Raw genomic sequence first — 18,858 nt, 5'->3', positions numbered from 1 at the left:
CACTGCGTCTTGTTTTTGTTTTCTACACTCATGCTCTGTCACCATCAAACACACAATTTGTCCAAATATATACAAATATACAGCCTGTGTTTCTGTTCTAAAGTGGCATAAGAACAATAAGACAATGAGGGCAGTTCTCCATGGTTTCATTTTGCCTGAACGTAATTCCATTATAGTAATAAAGTTTCTGATATGTTAAAATAAGCCACACAACCTCAGTTTAGTTTACAAATCTAACTTCTATTATCTATTTTGTAACTTCCCGTCTTTGAATTGATAGTTTAAACCTTTATCATTTTTGGTTATGCAGCGGGTAAAATAAGTATTGAACGCGTCACCATTTTTCTCAGTAATAAATATATTTCTAAAGGTGCAAATGACACGAGATTTTCACCAGATGCTGGTAAAAAACAAAAAAATAAAACCATGAATGTCCATAAATTAAATTAAGTGAAAAAATTTGAATTGACAGGGAAAAAAGTAAAAAAAAAAAAAAAAAAGCACGTAAAGCCAAGACAGCAGCTGAAATCAACCAGATATTAGAAAGCAATCCTGCTTCTAATCAGTGCAAATTCACATCAGCTGCTTCAGTCCCAATGGATGGCCTGTGAAAAACTGGGAGAATATAATCTGGTCAGATGAGGCCAAAATTAAACTCTTCGGATGCCATAATAACACACATCATGTTTAGAGGAGAAACATCATCATCATCAATAACTGTACATCATCAATAACACCAAACCAACAGTGAAGTTTGGAGGTGGGAACATCATGTTGTGGGGCTGCTTTTCAGAAAACGGTACTGGCAAACTTCATATAGCTGAAGGAAGGATGAATGGAAAAATGACATTCTTGAAAAGAATCTGCTGCCATCCTTTAAGATGATAAAGATGAAACCTTTCAGCAAAACAATGGCCGTAAACACAACTAAGGAAACTTTCAACTGGTTTCAGAGAAAGGAAATAAAGCTGCTAGAATGACTCAGCCAATCATCTGACTGGAACCCACCTGAAGGTCTATGGAAGGAACTAAAGACCACAGAACCTACAAGATTTGTAGACTTTTTATGTGGAAGAATGGAGCAAAATCACATCTGATGCCTGAATGCCACTAGTTTCTCATAGAGGAGGCGTTGTGAAGCTGTCGTTACCAACAAAGATTTTGGTACAAAGTATTAAATACATTTCAGTAAGTATACTTAATTTAGCTGCTGTATATTTTTTTTAGAAAACTCAAGGTAAAATACAAGCTTAAAGTAAGAAATGTTTGTTTACACATTTTACCCTCCTTCTTAGTGCTTGTGGTGGAGGTAAGCTACATCTGTATCAGCGTAAAATAAGTGAGGCTCCCAGTTTCCACACAATCAGCAGGACCAAACCTGACTTTTTTAAATATATGAATGCCAAGTACTTTTTTTTTTTTTTTTTTTTTAAGGAATGTTTTGGCTCTAGTGGCCTTTATATGACAGTTGCTTGACAGGAAGGGGGTGAGAGAGAGCAGGGAATGACACGCAGGAAAGGGTCCCAGGCCGGGAATAGCCTCCGTACATGGGGCGGGCGCTCAACCCACTGAGCTACACACCGCCCCAAATACTTTTAAGAGATACAAAATCTATGTTGACTCATTCACTACTTTGGTCAATGTAGACATTTTCTATCCCGAACCAACTTATGTATATGTAATCATCAGTGACGTGTAGTCAGGGTAGGCAAGGTAGGCAGCGCCTACCCAAGGGTGAATTGATATTTTGATTATTTTTTTTAATTATAATATAATTATAAATTATTTATTTTTCAATTTCAGATAGCCTACAATACCTATAAGTTTGAAAGTGTCAGCATTTTGTGCTTTTCATAGCCCAAATCGCTAAACATCTCTATTTCCTAACCGCTGTAAGGCAGGAGGAGGCCACACCCCTTCTCATTGCTGCTGCGCCTCTGTTCCCATAGCGTGTTTTTATGTCTGCACATGTGCACTCAGTTCCCCAAGATGAAAACCATTTAATGATTAATGATTAACTTAGGTATAGCATTTAGCATAGCATTTAGTATAACATTTAGCATAGCATTTAGCATAACATTTAGCATAGCATTTAGCATAGCGCGGTTACAGCTATGCTGCCTTTGGACGTAACCGCGCTATGCTAAATGCTATACCTAAGTTAATCATTAAATTCCTTCTAATATTTGGCTCTTTTATAAAATTTGATGGGCTCCATTTTAGTTTTTCAATTTCCAAAAATGGTCAAAACTACAACACTTTGAGTCCCACCCACTTGTTGCACTAAAACAATGAGATTATTAGAAATTGTAGTTATTTAAAGGGTGTTATAGTACAAATGTGTCCTGATCTACCTGAAGTTTTATTGAGTTCTATGTGTGTTAGCTTATACCTGAAGTATGACTTTGATACTTTTGGTAAAATCACGAGTCAATTTCCAAAAAGCAGTGAAGTTCATGGACGCACTCGTTTGTTGCCTTTTACCGCCCACTGGTGGTGACTCAGCAGCAGGACATGCATTTATATATCACTCAGAGGTTGTTAATGACTAAATAACAAAAACTGAAAGAAAAAAAACAAATTCAGATAAAAATTAATAAAAAACATTAAAATGAAGATAAAAATATGAAAGAGTAATGTACAAAACTACAATAAAAATATGCAAAATGACTCCAAATCGACAAGAAAAATACAAAATTAATTCTGGGGTTTGGGTTGGGTTTGGTGGCGAGGGTGCGTTGGGTCCTCGGCTCTTTGAGGCTTTCTCGGGTGTGTATGTGGGGGGCGGTGGCTGCCTCTTGTCTTGGGGCGTCTGGGAGGCGTCTGGGGGGCTGCATCCTGGGGCTCCTTGGCCCCCGCTCCTTCTGCAGGTCTGGCTGTATCTTCTTTCAAAATATATAAAATATCCTTCATTCAGATTTTATCTACCAACAACCTAACATATCTTAACCGAATGGCCAAATTCTCAAATAAATTTTAACCTAAAGTAAGACTTGACACACTATGATCAATATTTACAAAACTGAAAGGTAGTCCTTTGAATAATAATTTAAAAAAAAAAAACTTCTTAAACTAATTTATAAAACAGAACAGAACAAAACATTTTATGTTGTCTTTATAAAAAATAAAAAAAAATTTAAATTGCCTTGGTTTTTTTTGTTAGCAAACGAACAGTTCAAAAATTTCCTTTCTCTCCACTCCACAGGAGCACTACACTTTTTAAAGGCTCTGAAAAACTGATGCATTACACAACATTATCTTTCTCTGTGTGAGCTCCAGGAAGCTGGAGTGGAAAATCAATAAGCTGGTTTTGTCAAAACCGATGTGATTAAATGGAACAAATCAGTGCAAAGCAGTTGTGACTGAGAAAACGCGGTGGCTGCTTCGTCAAAGTCTTATCGCTCCGTGGCCGAGCTGAAACCTAACACCACACTGTCTGGCTACGTCTTGGCTCATTTGCATAACCACTCACTCCTTCCTCTGTTCACGGCCACCACCATTATACCGAAGCCCCACACGTGCCACCAGACAAGCTGAACGGATTACACAACACAATTAGCACAATATGCACAGCTCACTCTCACTTTAAAGCAGTCAACTCTTTCCCACCCTTTCCATTTCCTACCCTGACTCCCTCTTCCCTGTTCCTTTCTCCCTCACCTAGATGTAACACTGCCCATTTTCCTACCCTGACTTCCTGTTCCCTTTATATCCTCCCTATAATAAAGTGTTTCATACCTTTCCAAAATATGCATTGCTGTTTTTAAACGATTGCACTTCTTGTAGTGTTGACCTTTAACAGCATGTGCAGACAAAAAAAAGGGAAAAAAAGGACACAGAAAAACAAACACGTGTGTGGTTTAGTTATAAATACATTGGTTATCTTATTTTATTTAGATTCTAGGGATTGTTTTTAATTGTTTTATTTCTGCTGACTTTTTCTTTTGAGTTACTCAGTGAAACTGTGATAAATCTTGGTTGTCTAGCTCTTTTATTGTTGTTATAGTTGTGTTGTTTCCTTTTGTTTTTCAGCTCAGTTTGAAATGATTTTCCCTCATAATAGAGAGAACAAGTAATTTACTCTCGCGGGCAAGTGTGGGACAGCAATCAATTAAACAAAGCTACAGGAGCATTGAAGCTGGCACCCAGAGGAAACCCATGCAAGCACAGGGAAAACAAGTAAACGCCACACCTAACCATTCTAGACTACAACAAGGTTTCAAATACAATACTAAACCTTGAGGTTATGGCTGACATGCGTCCAGGCTAGAAATTAAGAAATGCCGTGATTATGGGCGGGGCACCTGGATCAGTTAAGGCAGGGGTCTACAACCTGCGGCTCTGGAGCCTTATGTGGCTCTTTGACTCTTTCACAATGGCTCCCTATAGCTTAAAAAATATATATGATGATAATATTTCTTACAGATATTTGTTAACCTAAAAATAAATCAATTTGCGCAATAAGTCGACCACCTTCCTACTTCACCTCCTGCAACCTCTCTACAGACATCAACTTTCCTTACACCTGTGGCTAGTCTTGAGTTGTAAATCCCTGCCAAGATAACTAAACTAACAAAAAGACTATTCTGGAAGAAAACAGATATTTTATTTGTGTGGGGAAAGATTTATTCAACTGTCAACATGCATGCTTGATATGTTGCAAGAAGTTAGCATGTGTTGACCGACAATGATCACTTGTTCTCAAATTCAAGTTATATTTTGTAGCCCTTAAAAACCGTTAATTCATAAAATTATTCAATATTATTTCAATTGTATTTTATTTTATACACTGAATTGTCTTAATTAAGAAGGTATTCTTTTCGGCTCCGGAAGGACTTTAATCCAGGTGAGATTCGGCAAAATGGCTCCTTTGAGAGTAAAGGTTGCAGACCCCTGAGTTAAGACATGCCCAGTCTATTCTATAAAGTATCCAAAGAACAGTCAATGCAATGCTAACTCGCTACTCAATACTCACTATCCCTCTGTATTCACAGTTTTTCTCAACCCAACCTTCTCACCACAGACTGAAGTGTCCAGAGGTGCTAGTTTTTATAGGAGGGGTGGGGCTAACAGTGCTGGTTTGTGATGTAAGAATCCACCAAAACGTCACAAACCACCATTTTCAGCCAAAATAGTAAAATTCAATTGTAATAGCCGGGTTTCAACCCATAGAAGGGCAGTCACTCTTTTTACAACAAAATATGCTGACACTACTTCATACTCAAATTAGTTTTTTTCTTCGATAGAAAAAGTGGTTTCAAGGTTTAGTTATTCTTTAAGGGCCTTAAAATAAATTTAAAAAAAGATGAGCAGGAATAAGACAGGAAAATACAAAATTAGAAGGAAAAAAAAAATCACATGATCTTTTTCTTTAATTTTTGTCACGCAATTGCCTGTGATCCAAACATTTGAGTTGTCTTACTTTGCGTTATTTTTAACGTGACACCACTTTATTTTATTGTATAATTTGTATTTTATTCTTTTATTCTATACTCTTTGTTATAATTGTATTGATTTTGAGCTGCACTGCACTTATATCCACGACAAATTTCCCCTTTGGGAAAATAAAGTTTATCTTAAATATTAATAACAATGAATTTTATGTTGATAATGATCAATTATATATTGATAGCTATTCAAAAAAAAGTTTTTAAGTTGCACATATAGTACATATTTGTAAGTTTATTATTTTCTTTTACCATGTAAACCATATAAGATGATCCACTTCCCCCTATCATTTAATACCTGCATGCTTCTTTCTGTTACCTGCATATCACGCTGTTTTCACCAACTTCCGCATATATTCGAGCTTTGACAGATTTCTTAAAGCACCCGCCTTATCCCGGAAGTTACTCACACTTTTCAACCAATAGCATCACAGAACTTCAATATAAATGACGTAGTTATGTGACGAGCATGTCTTTTAACCAATCACTAACATCGGTGTCACGCCTGCCTAATGAGACGGATTTCCGAGCTCAGTGTAGCGACGAGCCCGCACTTTGTTTACGTCCTGCTGGTTCCCTGACAGCTGTTGTATCTCCGTGTCTCCGTCTCTGCCTTCAGCCGAGTGGGAGGAGGATGGACTGTTTTGTTGAATGAGGGGTTCCGCTCGATGCCGACAGGAGGATGAACTCCATCACCGGTCGGGTTCTCGCACTGCCCGCCGCCTCTGTCACCAACTCTGGAGCTTCATCGTCTCGATCCCTGCACGTAGAGCTGACGTCCCAGCAGGTGAGTTCAGACCCTCTGGACCTGTATCAACACCAGCTGTGTTACACCGAATCACCCCCTGTGCATAACGTTACTCCATTGTGTGCACGTCTCTCGCGTATAGCACGAACTGCTGCCTGGACGGTGTTCTATTAATACTGGTTAACATTTTAACTGGTGTCTGACTTACGAATGCTGCACTGTTTTTAGCAATGCTGATGTTGGGTAATATTGACGATTACTTCTGTTATCTGTTAGCATTGCATTAAAATGGCTTGAAACAATACCCGCAAATATCAACTACCTTCACGTGTTCATGTGCAGCAGATTTGCATTTTCAGCAAATTCAACAAACATAAACTAAAACGTTAACATTTTTAATCGCCTGGTCACTTTATAATGACTTTGCCTATTTGAAGAGAGCTATGCCCTATTTTCCAGTTGTATTAGTCACTTTTACCGTCATAAACCAGCAACAGAGTTGGAGTGTAGTCACCATTTAAAAAGGTCACGAGCGGAACTGTAACATCATCAGGCCGACCCAGCTAGCTAGCTAGCCAGCAGCTGCTAGCTTACGGTTTATTCCTTTAGTGTCAAACATTGATATAATGACACTCAGAGAGACTGGAATAACTTAGTTTATTTTGCTATTTTCAGCTCTACATTTGCAGCATTACTCGTTGGTATACCTAGAAAGCTTAGACTATATATGTACGAATATAAGCTCAAACTATCGTCATGACAGCTCACAGGTGACAGCTCAGTGGATGAAGACAATGTACATTAGGCTGTTTAATTAATTACACACAGCTCCATTGTAATGCTAGGAACGTTTTAACCTGCAGCCTATCTTTGAGGTTCACAAGGTGTTTACCTGACATACTGTAACATGCAGTCATTCATTCATTCAGTAACTATAAATATAAACTCTCATGATCATGCTACCTACGGAACAATACATTATTAAATCAATAGTTCAATGACATTGTTTGAGTCTAAGATAATTTGTTCTGCATAATTCTTTTTTGCCGGAAACATTCATTCTGATATAAGAATACTAATGGAAGTAAGCAACATCTTTAGCCACAGCTGGTGCAGTCTAATAGAAGTGTGGCTTCCCACCTGTGCCAGGAGCCTCTTGACACACCAGTACATTCATCCATTTCATGTTGTTTAAAGCTGCTGGAGATTACATTATTTTATCAGATAAATTCACAGTGTAGGGCTCATACAATGATAAATCGAAAAAGATGTAAAAGGTTGAATTTGCTGCTCAAAGGTTTGTTTTGATCTCCATTGTTAACACTTGTTTATTGACATTGTATGAAAAGCTTCGTGCATTGCATTGTGAGATGTGGAGTCATGTAGATGGATGCTTAGAATAATTATTTTTTACAATAAATCACAGTTAGAATGTAGTAAAAACACTGCTTTGTATCTGTTTATGGGACTCCACATCCCACAATGCATTGCACAAAATCTTTCTGACAATGTCAATTAACTTGAGTATTTACGGTGGAGATCAAATCAATTGTTTGTGCAGCAATTTCAACCTTTTACAGCTTTTATTTGAGGAAACCATTTCTGATGTATTGATCTATGAGGCCTACTTTATGGTTGTGTTAATATAATAATAATGTACTACTCATACTACGTCTAATGTCAAAATGAGTATGTAGTGCGTTCACATTAGATAGTATGAGAGAAATACCCGCATTTTTATATCGGGACATTTTTTAAGTATGCATGACCATGATGTCATTCTCAACTGCCCCATGATGCATTGCGAGCGAAATGAGAATCGTCCCAGGACTGGTTTAAAGCTAAAAATGAAAAGTCATCTTTTCAAAAATACAAGCATCTCTTCTTGTCTTCCCTCTAGTTTTTAAAACTTTTGTAAATAGGGCTCTTGTTTTGAAGTTAACCGGAAGTTTTGTCAGTGGCACGATGGCCGGCATGAAATGTGTTTCCACAAGATTTATGGATCAAATAGGCACATGTTGATTTCTACTTGGTCACTTTCTCACTTAAAATGCTTTCAGAACTTTTAAAGGTAATATTTAGCCTCAGTGTTCTTGAGGTTTTTGTCGTTGTAGCTTCCAAATGAATTTTGGCGAACTTTGAAGTATACTTCAGTCGGAATGGAATGGTCCTCTTCCTAATCATACTTATAGTATATAGTAGACATTATTTACTCATTGACTTTGTAGTGTAGAGTACCGAGTGACATTTCGAACACAGACCATGTCTTAGCCTGATAAAATGTTTTTGTCTCCTGCATCTTCACAACTAAATAAATCTAAAGTAAATAATAAGTTAAGTTTGCTGGTGTTCCTAATGATTCATGAACTCACCATTACTATATTGCATTGAGTTTTCTTTGTTTCACAATCACAGCTGAGTAGAGCATTTGTTGGGGAAAGCTGTAGAAGCAGACTGTGTGGAAAAAAAAAAAAAAAACAAGCTAGCCACTTCTTGTTGTACACTTCTTAAACCACTTCCCCTTTTTTTAGGAGCCTCAGGCTGGCAGGCAGATGAGTAGTTGATTAAAGCTGTTTTTCTCTATTATTCCATTTGAGTTAAAGTAATACAAAACCCATCACATGAATCCACTTTAGATGTTCAGTATTTAGCTGAATAACATAACTTTGTTACTAATTCCTGAAAGAAATGTCTCTGGAGTCATTTATAAAAATTTTCAGCCTTTAAATACACATAATATTGGGTATATAATAATTAACAAGAAATATACCTTAAACTGGGTGTCCACTCTACCTTTAACCTCAGAACCTCCAAAAGCATGAGTTTTAAGTTCTTTTCTTTTTTTTTTTTTGTATAGCATATGCAGCCTCTAAATCGCCTCATTCTTTCTTACGTGTAAACCTATGAAATAGTCTTTCTTTTGAGCTGTCTGTCTTTTGGGTGAAGTATCCCTTTAAACATAAACAATTGAATAATGTATTATTTCATTCATTTAAAAAATGTGATGAAGTTGCCTTTAGTTTAATAATTTTACAAAACTAGACAGTCTAAACATTGAACTTTGGACTGTGTGTAAAAGTTAAGTACTGGCTGTTAGGGGTGTGCCACATTTTCAGTAAAACGATATATCGCAATATTTCGTCTTGCAGTACGTTATCGATACACTCCCACCGAAGATCTTTTATTTTTTTTTTATTTTTATTTTTTTTTTACACAAGTTAAGTACTAAGCGCAAGTTAAATGTTCTCAGGTCTTCAAGTTTACAAAGAGCAATTTGATATTAGCATTAGCACTGAAATGTATGTGCCGTCTGCAGTGCAGGTTTAAGTTGAACTTTACACATGGTGGCAACTATAAGTTAAAATGTGTGCGGTGTGAGGTCTTCATAAACCACCCAGTTGTTTATATTATAATGCACTGACTAAAATGTTTATTTTTAATATGCAGTGAAGTTTTCATAAAACAAGATAATTCTGTTTGTTAAGCAGCACAGGTATGTGTCCATGTTTACAGAGAAGTTGATTATACTAGCACTGAAATGAGTCTGACTATTTTCTGCATTCATTTTGTTTTTAATGATTTCAAGTTAATTTGCACAAACATTATTAATAATTTTTTGGTGACATCATTTTCTATCAGTCTTCCCTTAAAGACTTAAACATAACACAAGGACATGTGACTAGTTGTGGTCATGGTGTGTTAAGCAGAGCCACTGTGTTTGATTTTTACTGTCATTCATGTGAAATTGATTGACAATGTTTTATAATTCCTGTGAAATGGATTCAGTGCAGTCAATAAATTCTATGTGTCTTCAGTGACACATATCGTAATGTATAAGGGCCAAAATTAGTGAAGGAAAGCTATAGTTGGGTTTGTTTTTTGTTTTTTTTTGTTCCAGTACCTTAAAGATGCAGTCCACAACTATCAGATCCCTCTCTCTCCCTCCCCGCTGCTCTCTTGCCCTGCCTCCAAACTTTCCAAAGTCCCTCCCTTAGAGGAGCTAACAAGCTAACATTAGTCCGACAGCAACATCACAGTAATACAACATGCACTGTTAAAAACATATTAGTGCAGCGCTTCTCTCTCTCAATGTGCACACACCTCAGAAGCAGCAGCAACAACAGTGTCACTTACAGCGGCCCACAGGTAGGCTCCTGTGCGCACTCGGTCGCGGTGCATTCTGGCAATCTGCCAAAGGCTGCAGGAGCAGCAGGGAGGACTCAATGACCCTGTTTTTTTCACACAAACTACTAGATTGATGTAAAGCTGTCCTTGCATAGTGACAGCTTTAGCAAATATGACAAAAAGTCACTTTAATAAGAGTTGCAGACTGCACCTTTAAGGTTAAAAGTTATTTGTTGAATTGGTGAAGGTGATGACGAATGTAGTTAGATAGTCATTCATGCTTGGTATATATATATATATATATATATATATATACACACACCCTAATGTATCCTAAATTTATGTAACGTTTCACTCAACCCAATACAATTTGATTCACGTTACTGGGTTCACGATACGATTCGCTCACGATTTATTTTACAAAATGAGACTGTAGACAAATGATGACTGAAAAATATAAAAAAAAAATTCTTCGAAAATAAAAAATACTGTACTATTTTCTTTTTTCTTTCATTATCAAAAGAATTCCAAAACAATGCAATTTAACTAAAAATAAATCCTGAATGAAATAAATAAATAAAGGAATAGTACAAATGAAGAAGAAGCCTACTCATTTAAATTCTGGCTCTACAGTAAACTATGTAAAACTGCATAATAGTTCCTTTTCTTTTTAAAAGTGGAACTGAAAATGTATTTTGTGCCTTAACTGTTGGACTTTAAAACAAATCCCATATCAAAGAAATAATATAAACTATGGCTTTCATTGTCTCTCTCTTGTTTCTCTTTTTTCACTCTGAGCCCCTCTTACCTTGGATTTCACATTCTTTTTTTCTCACTTCTTTCATTTTGTCTTGGGGAAGCCAAAATGCTTCCACACTTCTGATTTAAAACACGGTGGTGTGTCCTGAATTTCTAGATTTGCTGTGTAAAAAAACCAAGCAGAGTAAGTACACAGGCAGCATCAGGGGTAGTTAAAAGGCGGCAGGGGTCCTCTGGGTCTTCGGGTCAAAACAGGAACATCCGAGCAGATCGCCTGTAATAAATTGACAGTGCGGCTGCTGTATGTGTTTCTCGGTTATGGAGTTTAAAAAGATAGTTTAAATAACCCGTGCACAGCTGGAAGTGCCTTTAGTGTCCAAGTGTGCAATAAATATTACGACGTTTGCCAATTTAAAAAAAAAAAAACTACAGAATCCCCCCCTTCCCCACCATTGCTCCGTCGGGGATCAAAATCTGAACGTAGTGGGCCACTACGTTCAACAGGGCTGGCGACAACACTGCCTGCGATATATTGATTATCGCTGTATTGTGGTAATATCGTTATCTAAAAATATTGCGATGTATTGTATCGCGAGATACCTGGCGATTCCCAGCACTACTGCCTGTGTTTATTGTTTAGTGATACAGTATGAGATATCAGACACTTATTCACATGTTTGCTCACAAGATTGTGTCGAAATGGTTCTTGTATGATTAAATGTATTATTGTGTCGATTCAATGTGAATCCATTATTTTGCCTCATCTACTAACTCCAGTATGACTGTTCATTAAACTTTAGTGGTAAAATGTAATTTCCAGAATGGAGATGCTTGTTTAATGATCCTAATGTAAGACAAAGACAGGCATACCAACCCAATCTAAGCTACTATACATGCATTAAAGGTATTCCTCACTCCGTGTTTCCCTTTTAGCAGTTCCGACTCCTCTTTTCCGTTGTTTGCTCTAGCATATTGTGTGAGTTAGCCTGGAGTACACACACACCATAAGGTTGACAGACTTGCTTTACTAGAGTGAGTCACTACAGATAAGCTTTTGCGTTGGTGTATTTTTAGTTTAAATGAAACAATGTGAAGTTTCTGAGTTATGGTCCAACATATCAGGAGGAAGCAAAGCATGTGACCAGCTAATCAGTCACTAAGTCACACCACTGCATACCAGCAGCAACATAATGATCATTTGATACCATGGGACTGTTTTTGTTTTAAGCCTGTGTTGATTTGAAATAAAGGCTGTGATAGTGATGTGGAAGCTTTATTTGAAAAATATTTGGCCCTCTGCAGCATCATCATCATCATCATCACATCTACTTTGCTCTGCACTATTCCATCTCTATAAAGGAAATCCCATGACTTAGATTTGGCCTGCTAGAGATATACTGGGCCATGTTAGTTAAGAGGGAGCTGTGTTGTTGAGATGTGCTTCCCTAAAGGGGGTTCAGGCCTAATCACTACTCTGTTTCTCCTGGTTCTCTTTGAATTTCAAATGTTTTTAATGAGAAATAATTTAGAAATAGCAGTTTGACCCGTACGACCCATACCTATGTAGGGCCCTATAAAATCGGTTTTATTTTTTTTCCAAATTCCGTTTTCTCTACTTTAATTTTTTACATTCCGTTTTTTTTTTTAGAAATATTTATCATTTTTTAAAGAAAATATTAGTTTTTAACTTCTGTGAGGAAACAAAATAAATTAAAATAAATAAATAAATTCATAATTAAACAAAAATGTATGTCAAAAATAAAGTACATACAATTAAATCCCCTCTCGGGGATCAATGGTTTACTGAATCTGATCAGGTTTATTAATTAAGTTTGGATCAACTTAGGATAATTTAAATCAGGTTAATTTAAACTATCATCTGTGTAATGTGGAATTTGACATTGTTAAAAAACAAAAGAAAACAAAACATCTTTTTTAGGAAAACAACAAAACAAAACAATGTTCTCTAAATAGATAAAAAATACTACATTTTTCATTGCTTAATTAACTGCGCTACATGAAACACGGACAGAGCTTTACAGACACAGCAAAGTTATACTGGCACTAGAGGTTCTGTAGTTAGGAGCCAGTGATGATTTGCGTTGTTTTAGAGGGTGTTTGTGGTGGTTTAAGATGAGTTTAATGCCGCCAGGACAAAAAAAGCAACTACCGAGTCCATTGTTGGTGCTGTGAGCCACAAATCTGTAAACATCCCCATCATTTCCTCCTCAGTTGACAAGCGATGTCGGGTCTCGCTGCATAGGCTGGTGTAGCATTAGCACGGAGTGCTAACAGCTGATGTGTCTAAACAATGGCTCAGTGGCTCCAAGCAGTGACTCCCAACATGTTTGGCAGCATAAAAAGTAGTGCAGTTTGTATTTACATATATAGCAATTAGGAATGTGCGATATTTTATCGTTTATGATTTATCATCAAAAACATTCTCGTCGGTAAGAATATGTCAATCCACGATATAAACGATAAATTCACATGTCTGAAATTAACGAGAGCCACAGGCCATTTGTCCCTCAATTTAGCCAAGAATGCCTAAAAAAAACGTGTTCCACGGGACAAAACTGCCCCTGTTTGTCGTCAACAACTTATTATTCTCTGGAGCAGAACGCTGTTTACGGAAACTCTGCACGGTGTGCACTGCCACATCACTACTTGGTTAAAACCAGATAACCATCCAACAAAGGGAACCAATTCAAGTTCCTCCGTCAGATCCACCCAAAGTTCCACAAACACGGGTACAGAGATGAACCCGCAGCAACGATTATGAACTGGAAATTCAACTAATGCTAACTATACTAAGCTAACCCATCGACACACAGACTGGGCTAAGAGCTAACGCTAACCACTCCATATAAGGAATAGTAAAAAGAACACGTCTTACTGTCATGATTTGTTTATGGTCAGATTTAAAACTTGTATGAAAGAATAAAAGCTAAACATGTCACATGTTGTGCGAAATAAATGTTAGCATAAATAGTAATGTCACTATTCATTCGTCCCAACTTGTGAAACGCAATATTTTTTAATTATATTTCACGTCTTCACAGACAAAGCTGGTCCCATTAGACTAATTTATTGAGATTACACCTAAATATACTGAATAATTAAATCATCAGATTGATCTGGATTAATTGTAGGAAATCAAAGAAATATATTTGTCAATCATAACTTTATGTAACTCATTATCAAATATGAAATAAACAAGATTCATCAGCAGTAAAAACTATTGGAGTTATTTGTGCTTTTCATGTGCTTTTTTTTTACAATTTTTATTTCAAGTGAGGAAATAAATGAATTTCATACAATAGCACTAATAGTGACCCACATTCACAAATATATTTCATAACATATCAGCTCATGAACTCTGAGTCAGCAGCTATTGTAGCCTTTTTAAATATGTCTAATGTTGATGTATTCACATTTATTTGTTTGTAAGGAACCTGTTTACACTAAGTTGTGAATTTTTCAAATAGTTTTTATTTATCGTGATTATTATTGTTATGATAAATACCAGAAATTATCGTGATTATTTTTTTGGCAATATCGCCAACCCCTAATTTCAATAAAGTATAATATATATTCTATATTAAACAGCACTGTTGTTTTAGCTGTTAGATAGTTGGAGAGGGAGGAGCTCACATTTTAGGAGGCGTGTTAGATGACGTCACCTACTAACGTGGGCAAAATCCAACTCGCCCGTTTAAAGCTGACTTTTTACAAAATGTGGAATAACAAGAGAGGGAGGAAACAGACCTTTTTCAACTATGTAGCTCTGAATGAGGCTAAAGGGATGTATATCACTGTATCAAAACTATTATAAAGTGTTTTTTTTTCATCATACCTCCCCTTTAATGCACTTTAGGTTTTTTTGGAATGCGTGTTTTGTTTTATTTGAAGGCCTAATATAAATGAAAAACTTTGTTGTGCTTTTTATGAAAAGCAAAGACTACTGGAATATTTGCTAAATGTCAGAATATTCAATAAACATTTGCTTTCTTTAAAAAAACATGTCTAAAAATGTATTCTAGGCCATTTATGCACTATTAAAAAAAATTGTGAAAAACTTAACCTCATTTGATATTTGGTATTCGGCCAAGCGTTTTTTTTTTTAATTCCGCTTCGACCTAAAATTTTCATTGTGGTGCAGCCCTAGGCCAATACCGATATTGATCTGATACAATCTCATCAAGAATCATACTTGATCAAGTGATCAAAATAGTTAGCAACATAAGGTATGAGGAAAAGTGAGCCATTTATTATTCACCAATGGTAACTTACATCCACTCAAAGCTTAAACATAATATACTACATTTGAATAAAATAAACAAAAATACAATTAGAAGACCCAGAGCAATGTTCTCAGAGATTTTAGATGCAGGCTGATGTAATCAAATACTTTTGTATGATATAGGACCGATTTCCGATATCAATATTCGATCGGGACACCCTTACTTTGCATGAAATTATTTAGTTTTGAGCCACACAGCTAATTAACAGACCATACTGTTTTTAAAACCCAGCATTTAAAAAAATAAATAAAAAATTACAATTTATTTGTTTGAAAATCAAGTGTCAGGATTTTGTTTTAGTTTCCTGTTGCAAAAAATTCTAAAAGTATTAATTTACCAAATCAAGAAAAAAACTATTCTGAATGCAAAATAAAATACACAAATGTTTGTCCGGCTTCTACAATTCATGAATTAGTTCTGATGATGTTTTGCCTTGTAATTAATTTAAGATCAATATGTTTTTGTTTCTAAAAATGACAGAGTCATTCAGTCCAGCCTAAACAATACAGACTTGATTTGGCTCCTGTTGAACCTAAACACTTTCTGGCCACCCACTTTTCTGAAGTCATCTTTGTAATGGGTGATACTGTATTTGAGTGTGTTCTGCTGCTTTGAAGCGGTCATTTATGTGTGGTTTGGTGCAGCTGAATGATCCTTTACTGCATAGCTAAAATCTTTCACACGTTCCTCATGTGACAGCCATGACTGAGCGTTTCCTGCTTGTTCACTGGCCGTAAAGATTTAAAGTTTTTTGAAACCACACACAGACAGAAGCTCTTCCCTGTCTGCATTAAAACTAATCAGTATCAGAATCAGAATCAACTTTATTGACCAAGTAATGTATTGAATACACACAAGGAATTTGTCTTAGTGAACTGTGCTCTCTCTGATAGTGTAAACATTAAATAATAACAATCAATTAGAATGAAGAAAAATAAATAAAAAAGAAGCATAACATAAATATAAAGAGTAGTTAGACTAATAATAACAATCAACTAGAAAAAAGAAAAAAAAGAAGTATAAACATAAATATAGAGTAGTTAGACTAATATGTGCAAACTAAATAAAATAACAAGATAATTATAGTAATAATAATAATAATAATAATAATGAAATGAAATAAAAAAATACAATAATAATAAGATAATAGTGCCGTAGTGCATTGATGAGTAGTGCAGGTGAACATTTAAATGAAAATATTATGTCCATGAACATTCTCAGTGACTGGTTGATCCAGGGTTGTTATGTTTAGTTCTATGGTTATTTCACAGTAACAGAAACAGGTCTGACACTCTATGACTGTTAAGTGTTGATCAGAGTGACAGCCTGGGGGAAGAAATGGTTCATTTACAAATTTTAGATTGTGGTGTAATTGGTTGTTATCCCAAACAAAGCTGCTGTATTGTTTACAAATGGCAGGTCTCAGCAGTGAGTCGGTGATGTTTGTTGGTCTCCATGTCTCACTCTGTCCTCTCTCCTGCTCATCAGAGACGGCTTCGTCATCTTCGAAGCATCGCAGCCAGAAACATTGTTAACAAGAATGGTTCCCCGCTGCTCGACACTTACTTCACCCTGCACCTCTGTTTAGGGGAGAGCATTTCCAGAGGTCAGTGTTATCGCTTAATGCACATACACACATCTACCTGGGAGCTCCAGGTTCCCTTCACACTGGGTGTTTGATCTTACATGTAGTCTGAAATATTACTGAAGAGGACCGATCCATTCACCTTCTGTTGAGCACAGGCCCAACTTATTTACGGTAATTTATTATCTTTGATTTCTCTAAAGTAGATGCGCTTTTAATTGTAAGTCAATGACACATTCATGATTTATGAAGATGACAATAAAATGAATTGATTTGTGTAAGGCCATTTAATCTCATTCCAGCACTATAAACATTTAAATCAGCCACCAATTGTGCAAGTTCTCCCACTTAAAAAGATGAGCGAGGCCTGTAATTTTCATCATAGGTATACCTCAACTATGAGATAAAATGATCAATTCATTAAAAACCCTACAATGTGATTTTCTGGATTTTTTTTTCTAATTTTGTCAAATCTGTTTCTGTATTTACAAATATTTGTACCATCCCATATCAGGTTAATCAATGATATATGCATCTTAAAAAATGCAGAAACTATGCTGTATATTTTATTCGACAATATCTGTAACAGCTTTAGTTGACTAAAATTTCAATGTCATTTAGCTGAATAAAACTAGACTATAACGGCCTGTACTACGAAGCTGGATTTCTTCTTATCGCGCTAACTTCCGGGATTTATTTTGTGTGTGCTGTATACAATGCTGGCTAACTCAGTTGAAAGTTACCTGCCCATTCCTAGAAGATCCTGGTTGCTGCATTTATGGAAGAAAGAATATTAATGGATAAATGCAATCCTTTCATTTAATGATGCCATCCTTTAGGAGAGGTATAGATTGGTTAGATGAAGTCCGCTGACAGAGAGATATCCTGGATATACTTAACCAGCTTTGTAGTACAGGCCCTATATGAAATAGCCCTGATGACTAGATTTTGACTGCATTGTAATTTAATGATAATAATAATTATCCATTAGATTTTATATAGCAATTTTTTCGTAGACACTCAAAGCCCTTAAAATGGATATGCATTATTCTTTTACTCCACACATGGTGGTGGTAAGCCACTATTGTAGCCACAGCTGCCCTGGGGCAGACTGACAGAGGCGAGGCTACCCCAGGCAGGTCGACCCCACCGACCACCACCAACATTCACTCACACTACATTCATACAATTCAATGTGGGTTAAGTGCTTTGCCCAAGGACACAACGACAATGACTTGGCTAGAGCAGGATTCGAACCCCCAACCCTTTGGTTATTGGACTACCCACCCTACCACTGATCCACTGACTATATAAAAAGTTCTGTCTAAATTACCACTGCTTACCCCTTGAGTCACATGTTAGGCTCCAGTACCTCTGGACCCTGAACAATGATAAGCCAGTATAGACTGATGAGAGTTCTCAGTCTTCATGGCTGATAAGTGTGTATGAATGTTTGTAACTTTTGAATAATTCGCCCTCTTGATGTTTTTTCAGGTTTCTACAAGAGTGAAGTGATAAGAGACTCTTTGGTGAGTATGATTATTAACATGTTATTTTCTCAGTTAGAAAAGGTTAGCTGTAATATAAATACCACTGCTTGTGTAAGTATCCTCCTGTACAGGATTATCTGACCTTTACTGCGTTTCTGTGCATAAGCAATGCAGCTCTGCATGAAGCTTCTTATCAGCCACTGGTAATGAGCCACTGGCTTTGGGCCAGCAGTCCAGTAATGAGCTGACCTAAGCTGGTTCAGGGACCCACCACTCAGGCCTCTCCGCAGACTGAAGCAGTAATGCTGCATAGGAGTCATGGGGCCCTCAGCTCTCAGCAGAGCTCTGCAGCATTGCTGACAGGGCTGTTGTAGATCTCAGTCTTCTTCCTGTCACTAAG

At 36.5% G+C, this 18,858-nt stretch overlaps 1 protein-coding gene across 1 annotated transcript in view; it reads left to right on the top strand.

Moving 5' to 3' along the window:
• Window positions 1-5,953: 5,953 nt before the first annotated feature.
• Window positions 5,954-18,858, top strand: part of uvrag (UV radiation resistance associated gene) — a 163,461-nt gene continuing 150,556 nt past the window's right edge. The window contains exons 1-3 of the mRNA XM_028467535.1: window positions 5,954-6,234; window positions 16,872-16,989; window positions 18,463-18,497. Coding sequence (XP_028323336.1) covers window positions 6,130-6,234; window positions 16,872-16,989; window positions 18,463-18,497 — 258 coding nt within the window. The 5' untranslated portion in view covers window positions 5,954-6,129. The remainder of the gene's footprint in view (window positions 6,235-16,871; window positions 16,990-18,462; window positions 18,498-18,858) is intronic.

Source organism: Gouania willdenowi, chromosome 14, assembly GCF_900634775.1.
Source record: "Gouania willdenowi chromosome 14, fGouWil2.1, whole genome shotgun sequence".
Classification (NCBI taxonomy): Eukaryota; Metazoa; Chordata; class Actinopteri; order Blenniiformes; family Gobiesocidae; genus Gouania; species Gouania willdenowi.
Note: the sequence above shows the minus strand (reverse complement) of the source record. Positions and strands in the feature narration are given on the sequence as shown.